The sequence below is a fragment of the Rhincodon typus genome, chromosome 7 (assembly GCF_021869965.1).
Source record: "Rhincodon typus isolate 14 chromosome 7, sRhiTyp1.1, whole genome shotgun sequence".
NCBI lineage: Eukaryota > Metazoa > Chordata > Chondrichthyes > Orectolobiformes > Rhincodontidae > Rhincodon > Rhincodon typus.
The window spans coordinates 48,474,576-48,491,061 of NC_063338.1; the positions used below are offsets into that span (position 1 = coordinate 48,474,576).

Sequence of the window (16,486 nt, forward strand, 5' to 3'; positions counted from 1 at the left end):
CCAACCTCCAGATCCAACGCATCATCCTCCGACACTTCCGCCATCTGCAATCCGACCCCACCACCAAAGACATCTTTCCCTCCCCACCTTTATCTGCTTTCCGGAGGGACAACTCTCTCCGTGACTCCCTTGTCCGCTCCACACTCCCCTCCAGCTCCACCACACCCGGCACTTTTCCCTGCAACCGCAGGAAGTGCTACACCTGCCCCCATACCTCCTCCCTCACCCCCATCCCAGGCCCCAAGAAGACTTTCCACATCAAGCAGATGTTCACCTGCACATCTGCCAATGTGGTATACTGCATCCGCTGTACCCGGTGTGGCTTCCTCTACATCGGGGAAACCAAGCGGAGACTCGGGGACCGCTTTGCAGAACACCTACGCTCGGTTCGCAACAAACAACTGCACCTCCCAGTCGCGAACCATTTCAACTCCCCCTCCCATTCCTCAGATGACATGTCCATCCTGGGCCTCCTGCAGTGCCACAACGATGCCACCCGAAGGTTGCAGGAACAGCAACTCATATTCCGCTTGGGAACCCTGCAGCCCAATGGCATCAATGTGGATTTCACAAGTTTCAAAATCTCCCCTCCCCCCACCGCATCCCAAAACCAGTCCAGCTCGTCCCTGCCTCCCTAACCTGTTCTTCCTCCCACCTATCCCCTCCTCCCACCTCAAGCCGCACCTCCATCTCCTACCGACCAACCTCATCCCGCCCCCTTGACCTGTCCGTCCTCCCTGGACTGACCTATCCCCTTCCTAAACTCACCTTTCCTGGCTCCATCCCCGCCTCTTCGACCTGTTTGTTTCCTCTCCACCTATCCTCTCCTCTATCCCTCTTCTATCCGCCTCCCACTCTCTCCCTATTTATTTCAAAACCCCCTTCCCCTCCCCCTTTTCTGATGAAGGGTCTAGGCCCGAAACGTCAGCCTCTCTGCTCCTATGATGCTGCTTGGCCTGCTGTGTTCATCCAGCCCTGCACCTTGTTGTCTCGGATTCTCCAGCATCTGCAGTTCCTACTATCTTTGACTTATCTCTGCTCCCTATCTTTGTCACCTCGTCAAAAAACACTACGAGATTTGTCAGGCATGACCTAGCCTTTATGGACTCATGCTGACTTTCCCTGATTAACTGAAATTTTTCAAGGTGATCAGTTACCCTAGCCCTGACTATAGACTTCCAACAATTTCCCCACCAAAGAATTTAGGCTAACTGGTCTATAATTCCCCAACTTCCCTCTGTCACCCTTCTTAAAGGGTGGAGTGACATGAGCAAATTTCCAGTATAGAGGTATAACTCCTGAATCCAGGGAGCTCTGAAAGATTGTGTTAAGGGCATCAGCAATGTGCTCTCCTACCTCCTTTAACATCCGTGGATGGAAACCATAAAGTCCTGGAGATTTGTCGCATTTCAGTTCCATTAATTTTGCCATTTTTGATGATTTATTTAAGCTAATTTTATTTAGACCCTGTCCCTGATTCTGTGTTAATTTCTTTGGGACCTCTAGCAAGCTACCTTCTTTTCTGCTGTGAGCATTGAAGTGAAATAATTGTTCAGCATGTCTGCCATTTCCCCATTGATATTGGCAATATCAAAGCAGTATGTTTCCAGTAGAATGTCATACATGATCCAGAGTAAGATGGAGTAGAGGACCTTTATATCCTCAGGACTCATGCTCTGATACATTGGTGATATTATGAGCATGCCTCTTGATGGCATAAAAAGATACTGACTCTCTTAAAGGCATACTGAAACACTGATTGTAAGACATAACACAACAGCTCTCATCATGGGATGTCAATCAGTCCTGGAAATCTGGGCAGTTGTTAAAGGACCGCAAGAGCACTAAAGATTCTCTAACAGAGAAGCAAAAGTACTTGTGGAATATGGGATAAAATGCAGTTGAAACAATGTGAACCCCAAGGCATCATCTGTATTGTACGGTGCTGCAAACACTTCACAGCAAGAGTAAAAAGAACGCCTTAATACATCTATTTCGCTGCAGAGGTTAGGGCCATAGCCCGGCCATTCATTATTCCATATACTTCTCCACTCATCACAATGTGCTGCATCGACTCTCCATTCCACTTCAGTCCCACTCCCACTTGTTTTGGACACTCTCACTTCATGCACTAACAGCCTACTGCTTTACTTGATAGCAACCACAAATTATTTCACCTGTCTGCTTTCAGCTTTGATGCAGCCAGAAGGTTGTGGATAGAGATCAAATTTTACAGATATGAGCATGCAATCTAGTGCCTAATTAGTAAGCTCAATGTGCCTAGACACTATGCTCTGTCTGAAAATATATCTTACTGTGAAGTCAGCCTGACACAGATTCCTCTTTGAGCCTTTGATCATGATGTCAAGCTTTTGATACCAAAGCATTTAAAAATCTCCATTAACAATAATTTAAGTTTTGATTCCTAACAAAAAATATAGTTTTCAATTGCAGAAGAATGCATGTGACGAACATTTGGTAACATGGATATGAAATATTAATAAGCCATAACCAATGCTAGCACAACCAATGATAGTGTTACAGCAATGAGTTTTATATTAATCCTTTCATCAGTTCACAAGTTTGTTTTTCCATTGCCATTTCATACACAGCCCTATTGCTTTCATTTTGCTATTCCAGTGTCCAGTCATATGTACACTTTTTTTTAAAAGCCACAACATCTCCAGGAAGAATACAACAGTTAATGGGAATACAAGCATGTTTTGACTGTAATGAAGGCAAAGTAAAGACTCCACTAAAAAAGTGTTTTTCCTTTGCTTCATTTTTACCCTACTGCTTCTTTTTCTTGAAGGATGTGACTTTTACTGAGTAATACTCCACTGTCTGGTACCTCACCTTTTCAAATGAGTTTGGAAAATGAGTTAATACATGTGATTCAAAGACAGTCAAGCTATGTGCTGTCCCATCAGATGAAGAACATACACTTGCTTCCAGGAGTCAGTGTATAATGTTCAACAACAGCCTACTCTCAATACTGTGAAACAAACCATGTGAAATAAAACTACCGAGCTTCTGACAGAATAAAACTGTCACATTCCCAGGTTTTAGATCTACATTTAGTAAAAATTTAACCAACAGGACATTTACTTACCTTTTCTTAAGTTGGTCAATCAACTTCATTATCTCAAATGTAGTCACACCACAAGTTTCTTTTCAATTTAAATCACTCTGCCTTGGATCAGCTGTAACCTATTTACTTAAGTGCCAAAATGCAGCAAACCTTGAATTAAAGAGCTTTTATGTATGATTAAAATTCCTTTTTGGAAATCTAACAAGTATGCCACAGTGAATTTCTTTTGATATGCTTTAGGATAACCTTCAGGGTACTATGTTGAATATTAGACTGGATTTATTGTATAAATTCACGTTTACAAGTTCCAACATACTGCATTGTGAAACTGACAACATGATGACAAATAAGTTTCTTATTAACTAGATGTGTAATGACTTATACAGAAGTTACATATGAAGCACATGATATCCCCACTTGGGTTCTGCTCTTTCTGGTTAAAACTTCTTCCTTTTTAAATTGAATGAACTAATAACATTGGTAAAACTGCAGCGAGCATTCTACAGTTAGGCAAAATGCTAATAAAGCAAAAAAAATTAATGAATCATTACAGCTACCATTATGTTACAAGCCACAGCAAATTAAACCAAGGTTCATTGGTCCTAATATATTGCATTACAGTTCAAATGCTAAACCCAATTCAACTGTTTTTCACTGTAATTCATGATTTCTAATCAAATTGTGTGACTTTTGAGAATATGATTTCAATAGTGGGTTATTTATTTCTCCTGTTACTCATTAAAAAAATTCCCAACAAATTCCATGTCAACTTTGAAAACCCATCCAGAAACTGTCACAAAGCAAGGCTCCATGATCTGGATCTGGTTGGATCAAAGCCAGATTTGGATGATTGGATGAATGGTAGTTACAGACTTAAAGCTGGACTTCTGATTGACACTGAAAATGTCTTACAGTTGAAATTCATATGCTTTTTCTTTTTTATGAAGCTTTAGTGCAATCATATAACAAACCTTTAATAGAATTCATAAGGCAGTAATAAAATTCTTTGGCTAGCATTTTTGTAAATTGACTGAGACACTAATCAAATCCTATTGTGTAATGTTGTGATATTCTGTAATTTATTCTCTTAGATTTAAACATATGAAGCTGTAATTCAGCCTTGGTGGAGATGCAAAATGGCTGTATATTGGATTGGCCAGCGATTATACAACCATTCTGGTATTACTCTGTGATGAATTCATTAATGATACACTTTGATTTTCCGAGGGGTAAGGGGACACTGCTGGAAAGTGAGAAAGTAATTTTCACAATTTTCATATGTTGATGAACCAGAACAGACTGGTGTGTTTTTTTTATTGACCATTTATTGCCCATTCCGAATTGCCCAGAGGACAGTTAAGAATCAGCCACATTGCTGTTAGTCTGGAGTCACATGTGGGCCAGACAGGGACGGCATTTTCCTTCCCTAAAGGACATTAATGAACCAAATGGGTTTTCCCAACAATTGACAATGGATTAATGGTCATCATTAGACTCTTAATTCCAGATTTTTTTTAAAATTCAATTTCCAACATCTGCCATGGCAGGTTTTGAACCCAGGTCCCCAGTACATTACCTGGTTTTCTGGATTAATAGTCCAACGATAATACCACTAGGCCATCACCTCCCCCTGGTGCACAGCAGTTATGTTCAAAGCTGTAGTGACCTGCCAGCTCCAATCAGCTTCTGGATGGGGTCTGTGCTGAAGGTGGGAAACTACCATTGCCCTTGGAAAACAGCTTTTAAATAGGGCCTTCATAGTCTGAGCTGGCTTCCTGACTTCCACGGAATGAGATGCTGTTTATTATGAAGAGAAGGCACAGGAGAGCGGGATGTGAACCCATCTCTTTTCCTGGCCACTCTGCCTCCAAACATTTCTCCACAAGCCTAGGACAATCCTGCCCTTTGACAAAGTTCCAGTCTGTTTCCTTTAACATCACCAAGACTGAAATTCACTCAAGTTCACAAAGTTGTATGACATTTTTTTATCCCAAATAATATTTACCGTTGTCATGTTGCTGATGAATTTTCCAAGGTTGGACCTACTTGTTCTCTGCAATCACACTTACCTTGTCACTGTCCATGGTATTCTGTGAGGTCCTTGATGCAATGGAAATAGTGTCTGGCTGACTGCTGCCATCTCCCTGACTATCCCCATCTTCTCCTATGTCCCTACAGTAGGAGGAACATCAAATTACTGAGTGATCACTCATTCACCCAAACATGCAGGGTTGAATTTTTTAACTGGAGTGAAAGCACACTGTGGAATAGTTGGAAGGAATATTGAAATGATGGGAAGAGACCCTTGGTTCTTAAGACATTTGAAGGCAAACATAGTAAGGAGAAAGAATAGAGGGGTTGAAAGAGGCACAAGTACTTAAATTATCTGAAAATTAAAAAGACAGTGGTTAAAAAATAATTTTCTCTCATATACATCTTGTAATTGGGAATAGAAAAGAATCTACTGAGAAGGTTAATGATAAGTGTTCAGCAACCTGATAGATAAAAAAAAAATTGTACTACCTTTCTAAGCAACTGGGGCCATTTCAAGTCAAATAAAAAGACAGGAACATTACAGATTGGCTGCATTTAAACAACAATTAAAATGTAACTTGTAAGAAACAAAGGGCAGAATTATCTTTGGTGAAAGGAGACCCAACCTGTGAAACAAAATCTGGTGGCACTCCTACGCCATCTCTGAAGACTCAATGGAATAAAAATCTTAATTGCAGCAGGAACCCTGCTGCGGCTCCCAGCTTTGCTGGAGTCATTAAAGCATCAGTCCATCTAGTATGGGGGTGAGTCTCCCTCCACCATGAGCTGCTGGGAAATTACAGGCTAGCAGCTGTCCAGTAGCAACAGCACCACTGGAGAAGTGATGGCAACTTCTGGTACTACACTTCAGCCTGCTCTAGGAGTGAGGTAAACAGCGAGACTTCGTGTCCCAGGGAGGAAGGCTGAGGGTTGAGAGGAGATGGGGTCAATGGAAAGGGCAATGGAGGGCCTCCAGTAAACCATCCTCTTTCCATTGTCGAGTTGAGACACCTACACAACACACTCCCACCAACCCCAACAAGCCTGAGGCAAATCTGACTGGGTGTGCAGTGTGGTTAACCAACATTGAAAGTCTCCACCTGACTCTGGAGGTGAAGCCCTTAAGTGGCTGCTTAAGGAACCTCAATTACCTCTGGACAAGAAGGCCATCCACAACCCTTCCTTCCTGACAGTGTCCCCACCCGATTACATGTCCCCACCCATCCTCCCAGCTTGCTGGAAGGTGGCAAGTCAAAATTTTTCCTAAAGAGTTTGCTACCAGGAATTAATTAGATTAAACAGCTGAGAAAAGTATTAAGGGAATTGTGCTGGCAAAAGGTAGTTGGAATTGGTAATTGGAATGTGCTTGTTCTGGAACAAGTGTAAATAACATACGCACTACAGATTCTTGTAAACATTCAAACTGCCCATGTTATAAGGCTGGGTTTATGGAAAGCCAGAAGTAAATATGTACCATTCAGACTTGGAGGTCATTGCTTCAGTTAACTTTTAAATTTTGCCCATATATTTCAACTACTGTTGTTAGTCACCTGCTGGAGCATGCTCAGGCTTTATTCTGCCATAGATGTCTCATGGGTCAGTTTCATATTGAGTATTAGCAGTGAAGACACATGTTGCGATTTCAAGCTTTAGGAGAATCATAAATTATTTCTGGTATTTAATGGAACTCTATTGTTTGTATTCAACACGCCTGATTGTTGATTGATCTGTCTACTATTCACTAAGTCTGACCAATGGACTGACGTCTAACTCCATATCTCATACTGTACTTATTTCTCTCCTCCAGCAAGTGTCAGAAGTATGTTATATATCTCATAAGCCAAAGCAAGGTCTCTTGAGTCAAAACTTGGGCTCACTGCATTAACCTTAACTTTATGCAATGGAAAAGCGTATAAGGTAGGGGTGGAGTTTAGATAGACCTTAGGATTAGGGTAAAAGTTAGGCACAACATCGTGGGCTGAAGGGCCTGTACTGTGCTGTACTATTCTATGAAACACACAACATGAGATATAGTGAAGAGATAACACAATGTGGATCTGGAAGAACACAGCAGGCCAGGCAGCATCAGAGGTGCAGGAAAGTTGACAATTCAGGTCGGGACCCTTCTTTAGAAATGCATTTTTCTGAAGTGGCTTTAGGCTTTTTTGGAGAATAGCATACGTGACCAACCACTGTTTCAACAAAACAGGAAGAATACTGAACAATACTGCCAAAACAAGAGAATAAACTTTATACAGGGGCCTTGCTTAAATGGGACAAGACACAGTGAGGCCATGCTTTGAGTAGTGGGACCAATTCTGGTAAACAAGACATAAAGAAGTTTCATGTAAGCAAGTGATTTGAAGAGCTCTGATTTGCATTGTCAAAGGTCTGTGTTTTGTGTGGGGGAAAAAAAAACAGGATTTCAACTTTGAAAGGAAGAGACTGAAAGGTGACTTTCTCAAGGTGTACAAGATAGAAAATGATAATAAAAATGTAACTTCAGAATATTACTTCAATTTAAATTACAAAAGACAATTGGATACAAGCTCAAACTAGAAAAATGGAAACATGGAACTGATTTCTAGAAGTTCTTCTTCACACAAAGGGGTGTGGAAATTTATTTTAGACAGAGAAGTATGTGTAACACACTGGAATCATTTAATAATAACATAGATCAATGTGGGGATACGCAGGTGGATTATGGGGATTTCCCATCTTTCTGGATGGACACACTTAGAGGTCTTTTTTATGTGATTAAATATATCACACAATCACAATATTGATGAAAAATGCTATTTCATTCAAATATTACTTGCTATTATGGCATGCATAGTTGCACAATACAAGGAGAAACCAACCTTTTACTGTTATTCCTTTGTTTTGCAGGGGTTTTGGGTAGCTGAATAGGTTCTTTCAGAGCTCCTTTCAGGTGGATAGTTCTCTCTTGTATGACTTCTCGAATATTTTTGATCCAGTCCTGTTTTGTTTCAATGTTTGAGGCCTAAAGAAACGCATTGAATCTTGTGTAATCCAGAGATTTAGACCAACAATTCAGCAAGAAGGATTCTAACTTTAATCATGGCAGTCGGGAAACTTAACTTCAATTAATTAACTGAACCTAGAATAAAAAGCCATTAATCCTGGTAACCATGAAACTACAGGATTGTCATGAAAATATTTCTGTTTCACTTATGTCCATTAGGGAAGGAAATCTGCTACCCTTACTTACTGTGGTCAATGCATGTCTCCAGATCCATAACAACATTATTGGTTCTTAACTGTCCTCGGAAATTGCCTAGTACGTTAGTCAGTTGGATGAAAACTGCTCTATGGCCATTAGGTTTGGGCAATAAATGCTGGCCTTGCCAGCAATAGCTCCATCCCTTGAATGAATAAACATACACTTACACTAAAGATGCTTTCATATAGTTCTAATGCAGCATGTGATAACTGAGCCTAAACATGATTGTTGTAAGATCAGTGGCCTGCAAAGACCTATTTTTTTGTCTGTTTGGATCTTAATCACTGTTGTTAGCCATTTGCCCACCAATAAACAAATGTTTCTGAAACTTAACAAGAAATGGACAGCTGGGAATAAATGAGATATTTTTAATTTGGCAAGCCATAAGTACTGGAGTGTCAAAGCATTAACTATTAAAATCTATAGCTATATTAATGACTTGGATGAGGTGGCCCAGTATATTGTAACTAAATTTGCTGATGATACAAACATATGTAGGAAAACAAGTTGTGAGCAGGATACAAAGAGTCTCTAAAGGGATATAGATAGGTTACGTGAGTGGACAAAAATGTGGCAGAGGGAATATAATATGGGGAAATGTGATTTTGTCCATTTGATGAGAAGAACAGAAAAGCAGAATAGTATTCAAATGGAGAAAAACTACAAAATGCTGTTGTTGTGGAAGGATTTGAGAGTCCTTTTGTGCGTATCACAAAAGATTGTCATGCAACTATAGTAAGTAATTAAGCAGGCAAATGAAATGTCACGCTTCATTGCATGGAGATGGATTACAAAAGTAGACAAGTCTTGCCATAACTGGAAAGGGGATTGGTGTGATCTCACCTGGAGGACTGCAAGCATCTTTGGGTGTCCTTATTAATGGAGGTACACACTTGCACCACAGTTAGCTCAAAGATGATTCACTAGATTCATTCTTCGGATGAAGGAATTCCAGGTTGTCTCATGAGAAAAGGTTGAGGAATTTGGGCCTATTCCTCATTGGAGGCTAGCAGAATGAGAGGTGATCTTATTGAAACATAAAAGATTCTGAGGGTACTTGACAGGGTGGATGCTGGGAGAATGTTTCCTCTTCTGGTATGTCTGGAACCAGGGAAAAGTTTCAAAACTAGGGGTTGTTATTTAAGACAGAGATAATGGAAACTTTTTTCCCTCAGAGGGTTACAGGAATTTTCTACATCAGAGAGCAATAGAGACTGGGTCATTCATACAGATATAGGGTCATAGAGGTCTACAGCACAGAAAAGAGCCCTACGGCCCAATGAATCTGTGCTGGTCAAAAACAATCACTAACTATTCTAATCTCAAAGGCTGAGTGAGACAGACTTTTGATCTAAAAGTGAATTAAATGTTAAGAGCAGCTGGCAGGAAAGTGGAGTTAAAGCCACAATCAGATCAACCATAATGTTATTGGATGGCAGAATAGGCTCGAGGAGCCTACTCCTGCATCTACTGCTTATGATCTAAACAACTGCATTTATGTGTGAGATGGATTTGCTGTTCGTGTCACTATTTTGTGTAGGTACATCACTCAAGCTGCAATCTGCACAAATCACCTATACCTACTTTGCAGTCAGTTTCTAGGAAAACCAGCCTCTAGTTCTTTAGCTCTATCAAGATCCAATCAGTGACACAAAGTGGCTTAGAGTTTTGACAAACCACACAGTGAAAGTACAAAGTTATTCATTCTTCTGAATAATTCAGACTGAATGCAAAAGCCTATTTATTTACATTCAAAAAATGAGTTTTCAGATTAAATAGGATTACCTTTAGGACAGTCTTGTTGTCTGAAGAAGGTGTTCGGCCGACCCACAAGGCAAATTTGCAGGGATCACCTTCTACATGCTCGGTCACCCCTAACTCTGATGTCTGTAAGTTAAAGGAGATGACAGGAAAGTATAAGTAAATTAATTCTCATAAATATCTCTTCTACATCATCGGAATAAAAGGGAATTCCCAGCAAATACTGGATACAGACTTTATACAAATATTCACTGTTCTCCATATGTTTGATTCGTTACTCAGTCTTTTGTTGTACTACATTTGGTGCACGTACAAGCGCTTCTGCAATTCAATGTTACTCACTCCTTATTTGAGAACTGTTCACCTTTTGTCAGGACACTGCAAAACATGAAAGAGCTTGTAGCATGGCAAATACAAAGTTCTCCATTCTTTTAAAGCCCAGTCATCAAAGAAACATGTTTACAGTGAAATGGAGACCTGGACTGTGTGCACCAACAGATAAGTCCATGCTATCAACTGCTGCCTTTTCAGCCAAAAAAGAATAGCACTAAGTGAAGTAGCAGAGACAGCAGTGCACAAGGGGGTAGTTTAGTTCTGGTCTCCATGTACCAGATATTTTGTATCACCAATTAAAAAGGTTTTACGACATATAAAATTAAACAGAGAACCCTAAAAACATGTGGAGGTCAGACAGCATCTGTCAGATTGATTAGCATTTCAAGTTTTGATCCTTCATCAAAATTGAAGAATTTACTGATCAACAGCATACAAGATTTCAGAAGAAAGGGAAGGGTGATGGAATAAACCACTTATATAGCTTACAAAATAACAGAATATCCTGTATAATGCTTAAACAGTGGAAAGGTGCAGACCGCTGTGCTCAGAGGGCAAACTTCTCAAATGTTCCCTCTATCTCCTGTTTGCTGTGTGCAACCAGCTTGCTACGTCGGCCTGTCCCTTTGTAAATAAACTACTGACATGTATATACACATTCTGATATTGCTTGTGTGCAGCCTGTTTGCATCGACTGTGATCATTTCTGATTTCTGCATGGTCATGCATTCATGTGGTTTGGAAGGAAAATTCATCCTCAGCCCATGCATTGGTCCAAATGTGCTGTGTGACATGGAAACTGCTGTAAATAAGTTCAAAACAAATGGGGATGAAAGAAATTGAGTAACTGCACTCACTAGTAACTTGTGCTTGTAAACATATTTGCTGTGTCCTGAAGAATCCTTGATCTCCTTGCTAAATACCAAAGATAATTCAAAGAGAAACAAATGCCGTTCCCGTCCTTTACGAATGAGAGATTTGGGATCCCATACTTGGAAGGTATCTTGAAGGATCAGTTCACCTTGAACATCAAAGTTTTCATCGAACCCTGAGTACAGATTGAAGATGAGAAAATATTAATGCTTTTAATGGCAAACTTTGCAAAGTAATTTCTGCAAACCTCTAGCAATAACACTCATTAATATTATTCAATTGCTCCAGGTATTTTCATAGGCACATACTTTTGTACATGCATATATTCATCCAGGGGAGTGTGTGCATGGAGAGTTCTTTGCCAATAGCAATTCCTATTTTCACAGGGGTGGGATTGGGGCAAAATTACACATTTGCATTTCACAGAGGTGGCTGGCTATTTAAATCATCAGCCATAAATTGCCTCCAATGAGGTGGGGCGAAGTGTGCAAGGTAGACCCTTTAACACTAAGCTTGATCTTTGTAATTTGAGAGTCAGAGACATTATGGCACATAAAAAGGCCATTCAGCTTTTCATGTGTGCATTTGAATTTCTTTGGAAAGCCAAAGTTAGTGGAGAAAGATGCCCTATTTTATTCTGTATGTTGACATTAGCCAGAGGGTTTCTATTTCTGGATTGCTGGTGTATGACTGATATCATAACCATCTATTATCACAGTAGGGTGCCTGTGATTTCAGTTTCATTGACAGCCAGAAATGGTTATCAACTCTCTAATTCTGCTATGAATTCCGATGCTGGTCATTATAACAGATTTTGCACTTGCTGAAATAGTTTTTGTTAGAAGCCTTTCTTTATTTGCACAGATATAAAGTTGGTAAATATGTTTTATGAATGAGGGATGTTTTTCAATATAACAAAGACTACCATAAACACTTAGAACTGTAAAGGTCACATTTTTATTTCCTTTATTTCTGGACTGTGGATGAAAATGTAGGATACTGCTTTAAACCAATGAGGCTGTGCAAAATGAGGGCTGCAGTTTTATAAATCACATTTACTAAAGCACATTGTGAGCTGTATATACTGTTGCACTTTCCTGTAACAGTGAGAGAAAAAAAAGCAGACACCATCAAGCCGAGGTGTGTTGAATGAAAGGAAAACCGCCTGACAATAATCGATCACCTCCTGCCAAAGTGACTGTAGTTTGTGCGGGTTAGTGCTACAGAGAACCACCTTGCATGCAGATAGAAATCATCAAAAATCTCCCTCTGTGTACCTCCCTCTTGTGTGGAAGTACCAGAAAGTCTCCAGTAACAGGTAGCTGTATTTCACTCACCTTTCTCTGCAAATCCCCCGTTGAAGGAGGAATAAAATGCCTTTAAATACTGGCAAACATTTCAAAATTTAAGAAATCAATCTGGCCAAACCTACATTGAATTTGAAAGGGTCAAGTGAAGTAATTTTGACAGACAGATACAAGCATTAGTAGTTAAAACTAAACATTAAGTTCTCAGAGAAATAATTCTCTTAGGAAAAGTTAAAAACTCACTACCTTCTGTGATAAGAACCCATGTCCAAGACCAAAGTATTGCAAATCCTGGACCGGCAGCAATGATTGCTGATGAATATGAGCTGATCCTTAAAACTAAACCTAAACCATTCCCATAAACTCACAAAGGATAGAGGATAGGACAGCAAAATGATGGCAAGTATCCAGTGGAAAGAAAATAAGAGCTAGGAATGCCCAAAGATTTCCTCCTCAGATCAGAAAGGAAAGGAGGAGGTGGAGGTGAAAATCGAAGGTCTAAATGTTTCTATTATAGTAAAGTGGGATGCCTTCATCAAGAATGCTGGAAGTTGCAAGAGAAGCCTATGGGTTTATTGGAGCTCATAAGAATGAGGTTGAACAAGGAACTCAAAAAAAAAAGAATAAATAAATGGATCATATTGTAGCTTTAACTACAACTTGAGGTAAAACTGCTATGAGCATAAGTGAAGAGAATAGCATAGATGAGAGTGTAAATCATTTTTGTCAAATGATGCAGCCAAATCCTGTTTTAAGGAACATAGGAGAAGGATTTTAATGACCTTCCATAGATTGCAATGGAAGTCAAAGTGTAAATAAATGAGATAAGTAGAGAGCACACCCTGGTTCCACTGTGCAAAGTGCAAAGTGCAAAGTGCAAAGTGCAATCAGAGTGTGACTTGTTATCCAGAAGTTACTGGAAAAGCTCAGTAGTTTGGCAGCATCTGTGAACAAAAAAATCAAAGTTAATATTTCGGGTCTGGTGACTAAGTTCTGAGGAAGGGTCACTGGACCTGAAATGTTAACTCTGAATTTTTTCTTCACAGATGCTGCCAGATCTGCTGAGCTTTTCCAGCAAATTTGTTTTTATTCCTGATTTACAGCATCTGCAGTTCTTTGGTTTTTATTGAGTGGTGGTGGGAGTAGTTAAGAAAGTACCTGTGAACAAAATGGATGTACTCATGGGTAATGGTTTGGCTGGACTGAAGGTTACTGCTTCACCCATAATCACAGAAAGTCGGAGGGAGGTTAAGTAGATGGAATAGTTACAAGACCAAGTTCCAGGTATTTTTTCAGCAGAGCAATGGCTAAGCAAAGACCGTCATCAGAGGTCAAAGTAATACCTCAAACAAATGCAACTTTCCTTAACCGTGAGAGTAACTCAAAGGATGCATTTGGCAAGTCTTCATTAATTGATGCTGAGAAAGCAGATCCTGAGATCAATAAGTATGTACAGGTAGCTTACATTGGAGCTGAGGCTGAACGGGTTCCAGAGTGAAATTATTTTAAAAACAGATTTCTGACAAGGAAATGGAGACACCCTCACAGGCCTATGGATTAGGAATAATTAGTTGTTCATCAGATGGTGGTACCATCCAGATATCGTAAGGAAGTACTGCAAGTAGCACATGAAGGAATACAGAAAACTCAAGCATTGATAAATATGTATTTCACCTAGCCCAGACTCCATAAGGATATAGTGCAATTCTGTTAAAAAAAATGGTATATATGTCAGGTAGAGGGAATTTGTAATGATCAGACTGGCACCTTTAATACCAATACCAGTTGTTGAAGTACTATTCGGTAAGTTGTTAGTCAATTCAGTTCAAAACTCTAATTATCATAAAGAAATCACTGCTTCAATTGAAAGAAGGGATGAAAGTACTGAATTTGAAGCTCTAGTCCAGGAATATGACACGCATAACCCTGTCATAAAAAGACATGGACAATAGAAGTTTGTTCAGTTAAAAGAATATGAAGTAACTGTTTAGTCCCCTCTGGCAGATTCATCTGTACCATTAGGTTTCAACTTAGATTATGGTACTCAGGAATTAATCATTTTGCCCATTGTGTTGGAGAATGAAAAAACTTCAGGTAAATTTCGTGCAATTAAATGAACAAAATGGGCTGAATCTTTGGCTAAGTGTCAGATTTATTGATTTTCATAGAGGGTTTTTCTGCATGTGGCCTGGTGAGTTTTCTTGCTGCGCCTTACCAAACTCACCTGATTAACTATCTACCATGTCACTACAATCCTATCTAAACACTCTTTCCAAGTCACCCAATGCCCACTGGAGACCAGCAGCCTGTCTTTGCCCAGTAGAGGAGCATCACATACAGCTCAGTATTCTGAAAAGTCTGAAGATGAGCTGTTGTTTGCAGTCAGCAAAAGGTAACATAAATAAAATGAATAGAAGCTGCAGTTTACCACCACAATGCAAACCAAGTGCTGGCATGATGACCAACAATGATTTTACAGTCTACGATGGTCACCCAGCCCCCATCTATTGGGAGTTGATGTCAATTAAGTTCTGTCTGGCTAACAGCACCCAATGCAGCTCAGCTTTGTCATATACAGGGAGATCTTCCTCGTCCATGTCCTTGCTCTCCTCTTCAGAAGACTACTCCTGTTCTCGTAATTCTTCAGCATCCAGCATACTACCTTGTTACCTGATCCAATTGTGCAGAGCACAGCACACTGGGATGGAAGGTGGTGCATGTATCGAATGAGCTGCCACAGGAGGTGGAGGCTGGTACAATTACAACATTTAAAAGGCATCTGGATAGGTACATGAAAAGAAAGAGCTTAGAGGAATATGGGCCAAATGCTGCCAAATTAAACTAAATCAGTTCAGGTCAGCATGACGAGTTGGACCAAAGGGTCTGTTTCTGTGCTGTACATCTTTATGTAGGAGTCAAAGCAGCTGCCAGGGTGGCAGGCACACACCTCTACGAAGTGGTAACAGTTATCACTGATTACCTGAACATTAATGGACTTAATCCCATTCCTGTTTATAAGTTCTGCTGCAGTGTGACAGAACCCTCTGAATGCCATGTATATGCAGTCAATAGCACCCTGTGCCTGGGAGAAACCAACTATGTTTCTGAATCCCACTGCCCAGCCTGCAGCACTGACCCCATCGTGGGGAAATGAAATAAACCATTGTAACCTTGCACAGGTCACTGTCCTGATGCAGTTGTAGTGCACGATGGAGAGATCCCACACAGCTCAGCTATCACTCCCTGGAAGGAGCCAGTTGCATAGAAGTTCAAAGTGGTCTTCACAGCTATCAGTAGAGGATGGCCTCTCACTCCTGCAGCCCTCATATCTCAGTCCAGGAGCTGGTATAGCTCTCCTTTGGGTCTCGGGGAAGGTGGAACCTGCATAGCCACTGCTCCTCGTTCATTTCCAAGAAGTGGATCAGGGTGGAAAACTCTGGTTCTTCCACAGCTACAATGCATCCTGAGGAACGGAGAAGCTTCAACCTCTCCCTGAGCTGAGTGCTACTCAGCCTCCACACTGACCTCCTGCTGCTTCTGCCTTTGGCCCTGGTCGTCCTGTATTCGCCTTCGCCTTTGTCTTCTCAAGAAGGCAGCACAGTGGCTGAGTCATTCAGCTTCAGCCTCAGCATGTACACCAAGATGGTGAAGGTGCCACGCCAGCTGAGTGGGCAACACTGTATATCAAAAAGAAATGTCTCAGTGCATTCAGAAGAGCCCATTATAATATTAAACAAGATGCTTGATGAAGAGATAACAAGGTGTAGAGCTGGATGAACACCGCAGGTCAAGCAGCATCATAGGAGCAGGAAGGCTGACGTTTCGGGCCTAGACCCAGGGTCT

At 40.5% G+C, this 16,486-nt stretch overlaps 1 protein-coding gene across 1 annotated transcript in view; it reads right to left on the bottom strand.

Moving 5' to 3' along the window:
- kalrna (kalirin RhoGEF kinase a) overlaps positions 1-16,486 on the bottom strand; it is a 675,519-nt gene that overhangs the window by 193,523 nt on the left and 465,510 nt on the right. Inside the window, exons 30-33 of the mRNA XM_048598757.1 lie at positions 11,321-11,511; positions 10,155-10,256; positions 7,987-8,129; positions 5,161-5,263 (exon numbers count right to left, since the gene is read on the bottom strand). Of these exons, the coding sequence (XP_048454714.1) occupies positions 5,161-5,263; positions 7,987-8,129; positions 10,155-10,256; positions 11,321-11,511 (539 nt within the window). The remainder of the gene's footprint in view (positions 1-5,160; positions 5,264-7,986; positions 8,130-10,154; positions 10,257-11,320; positions 11,512-16,486) is intronic.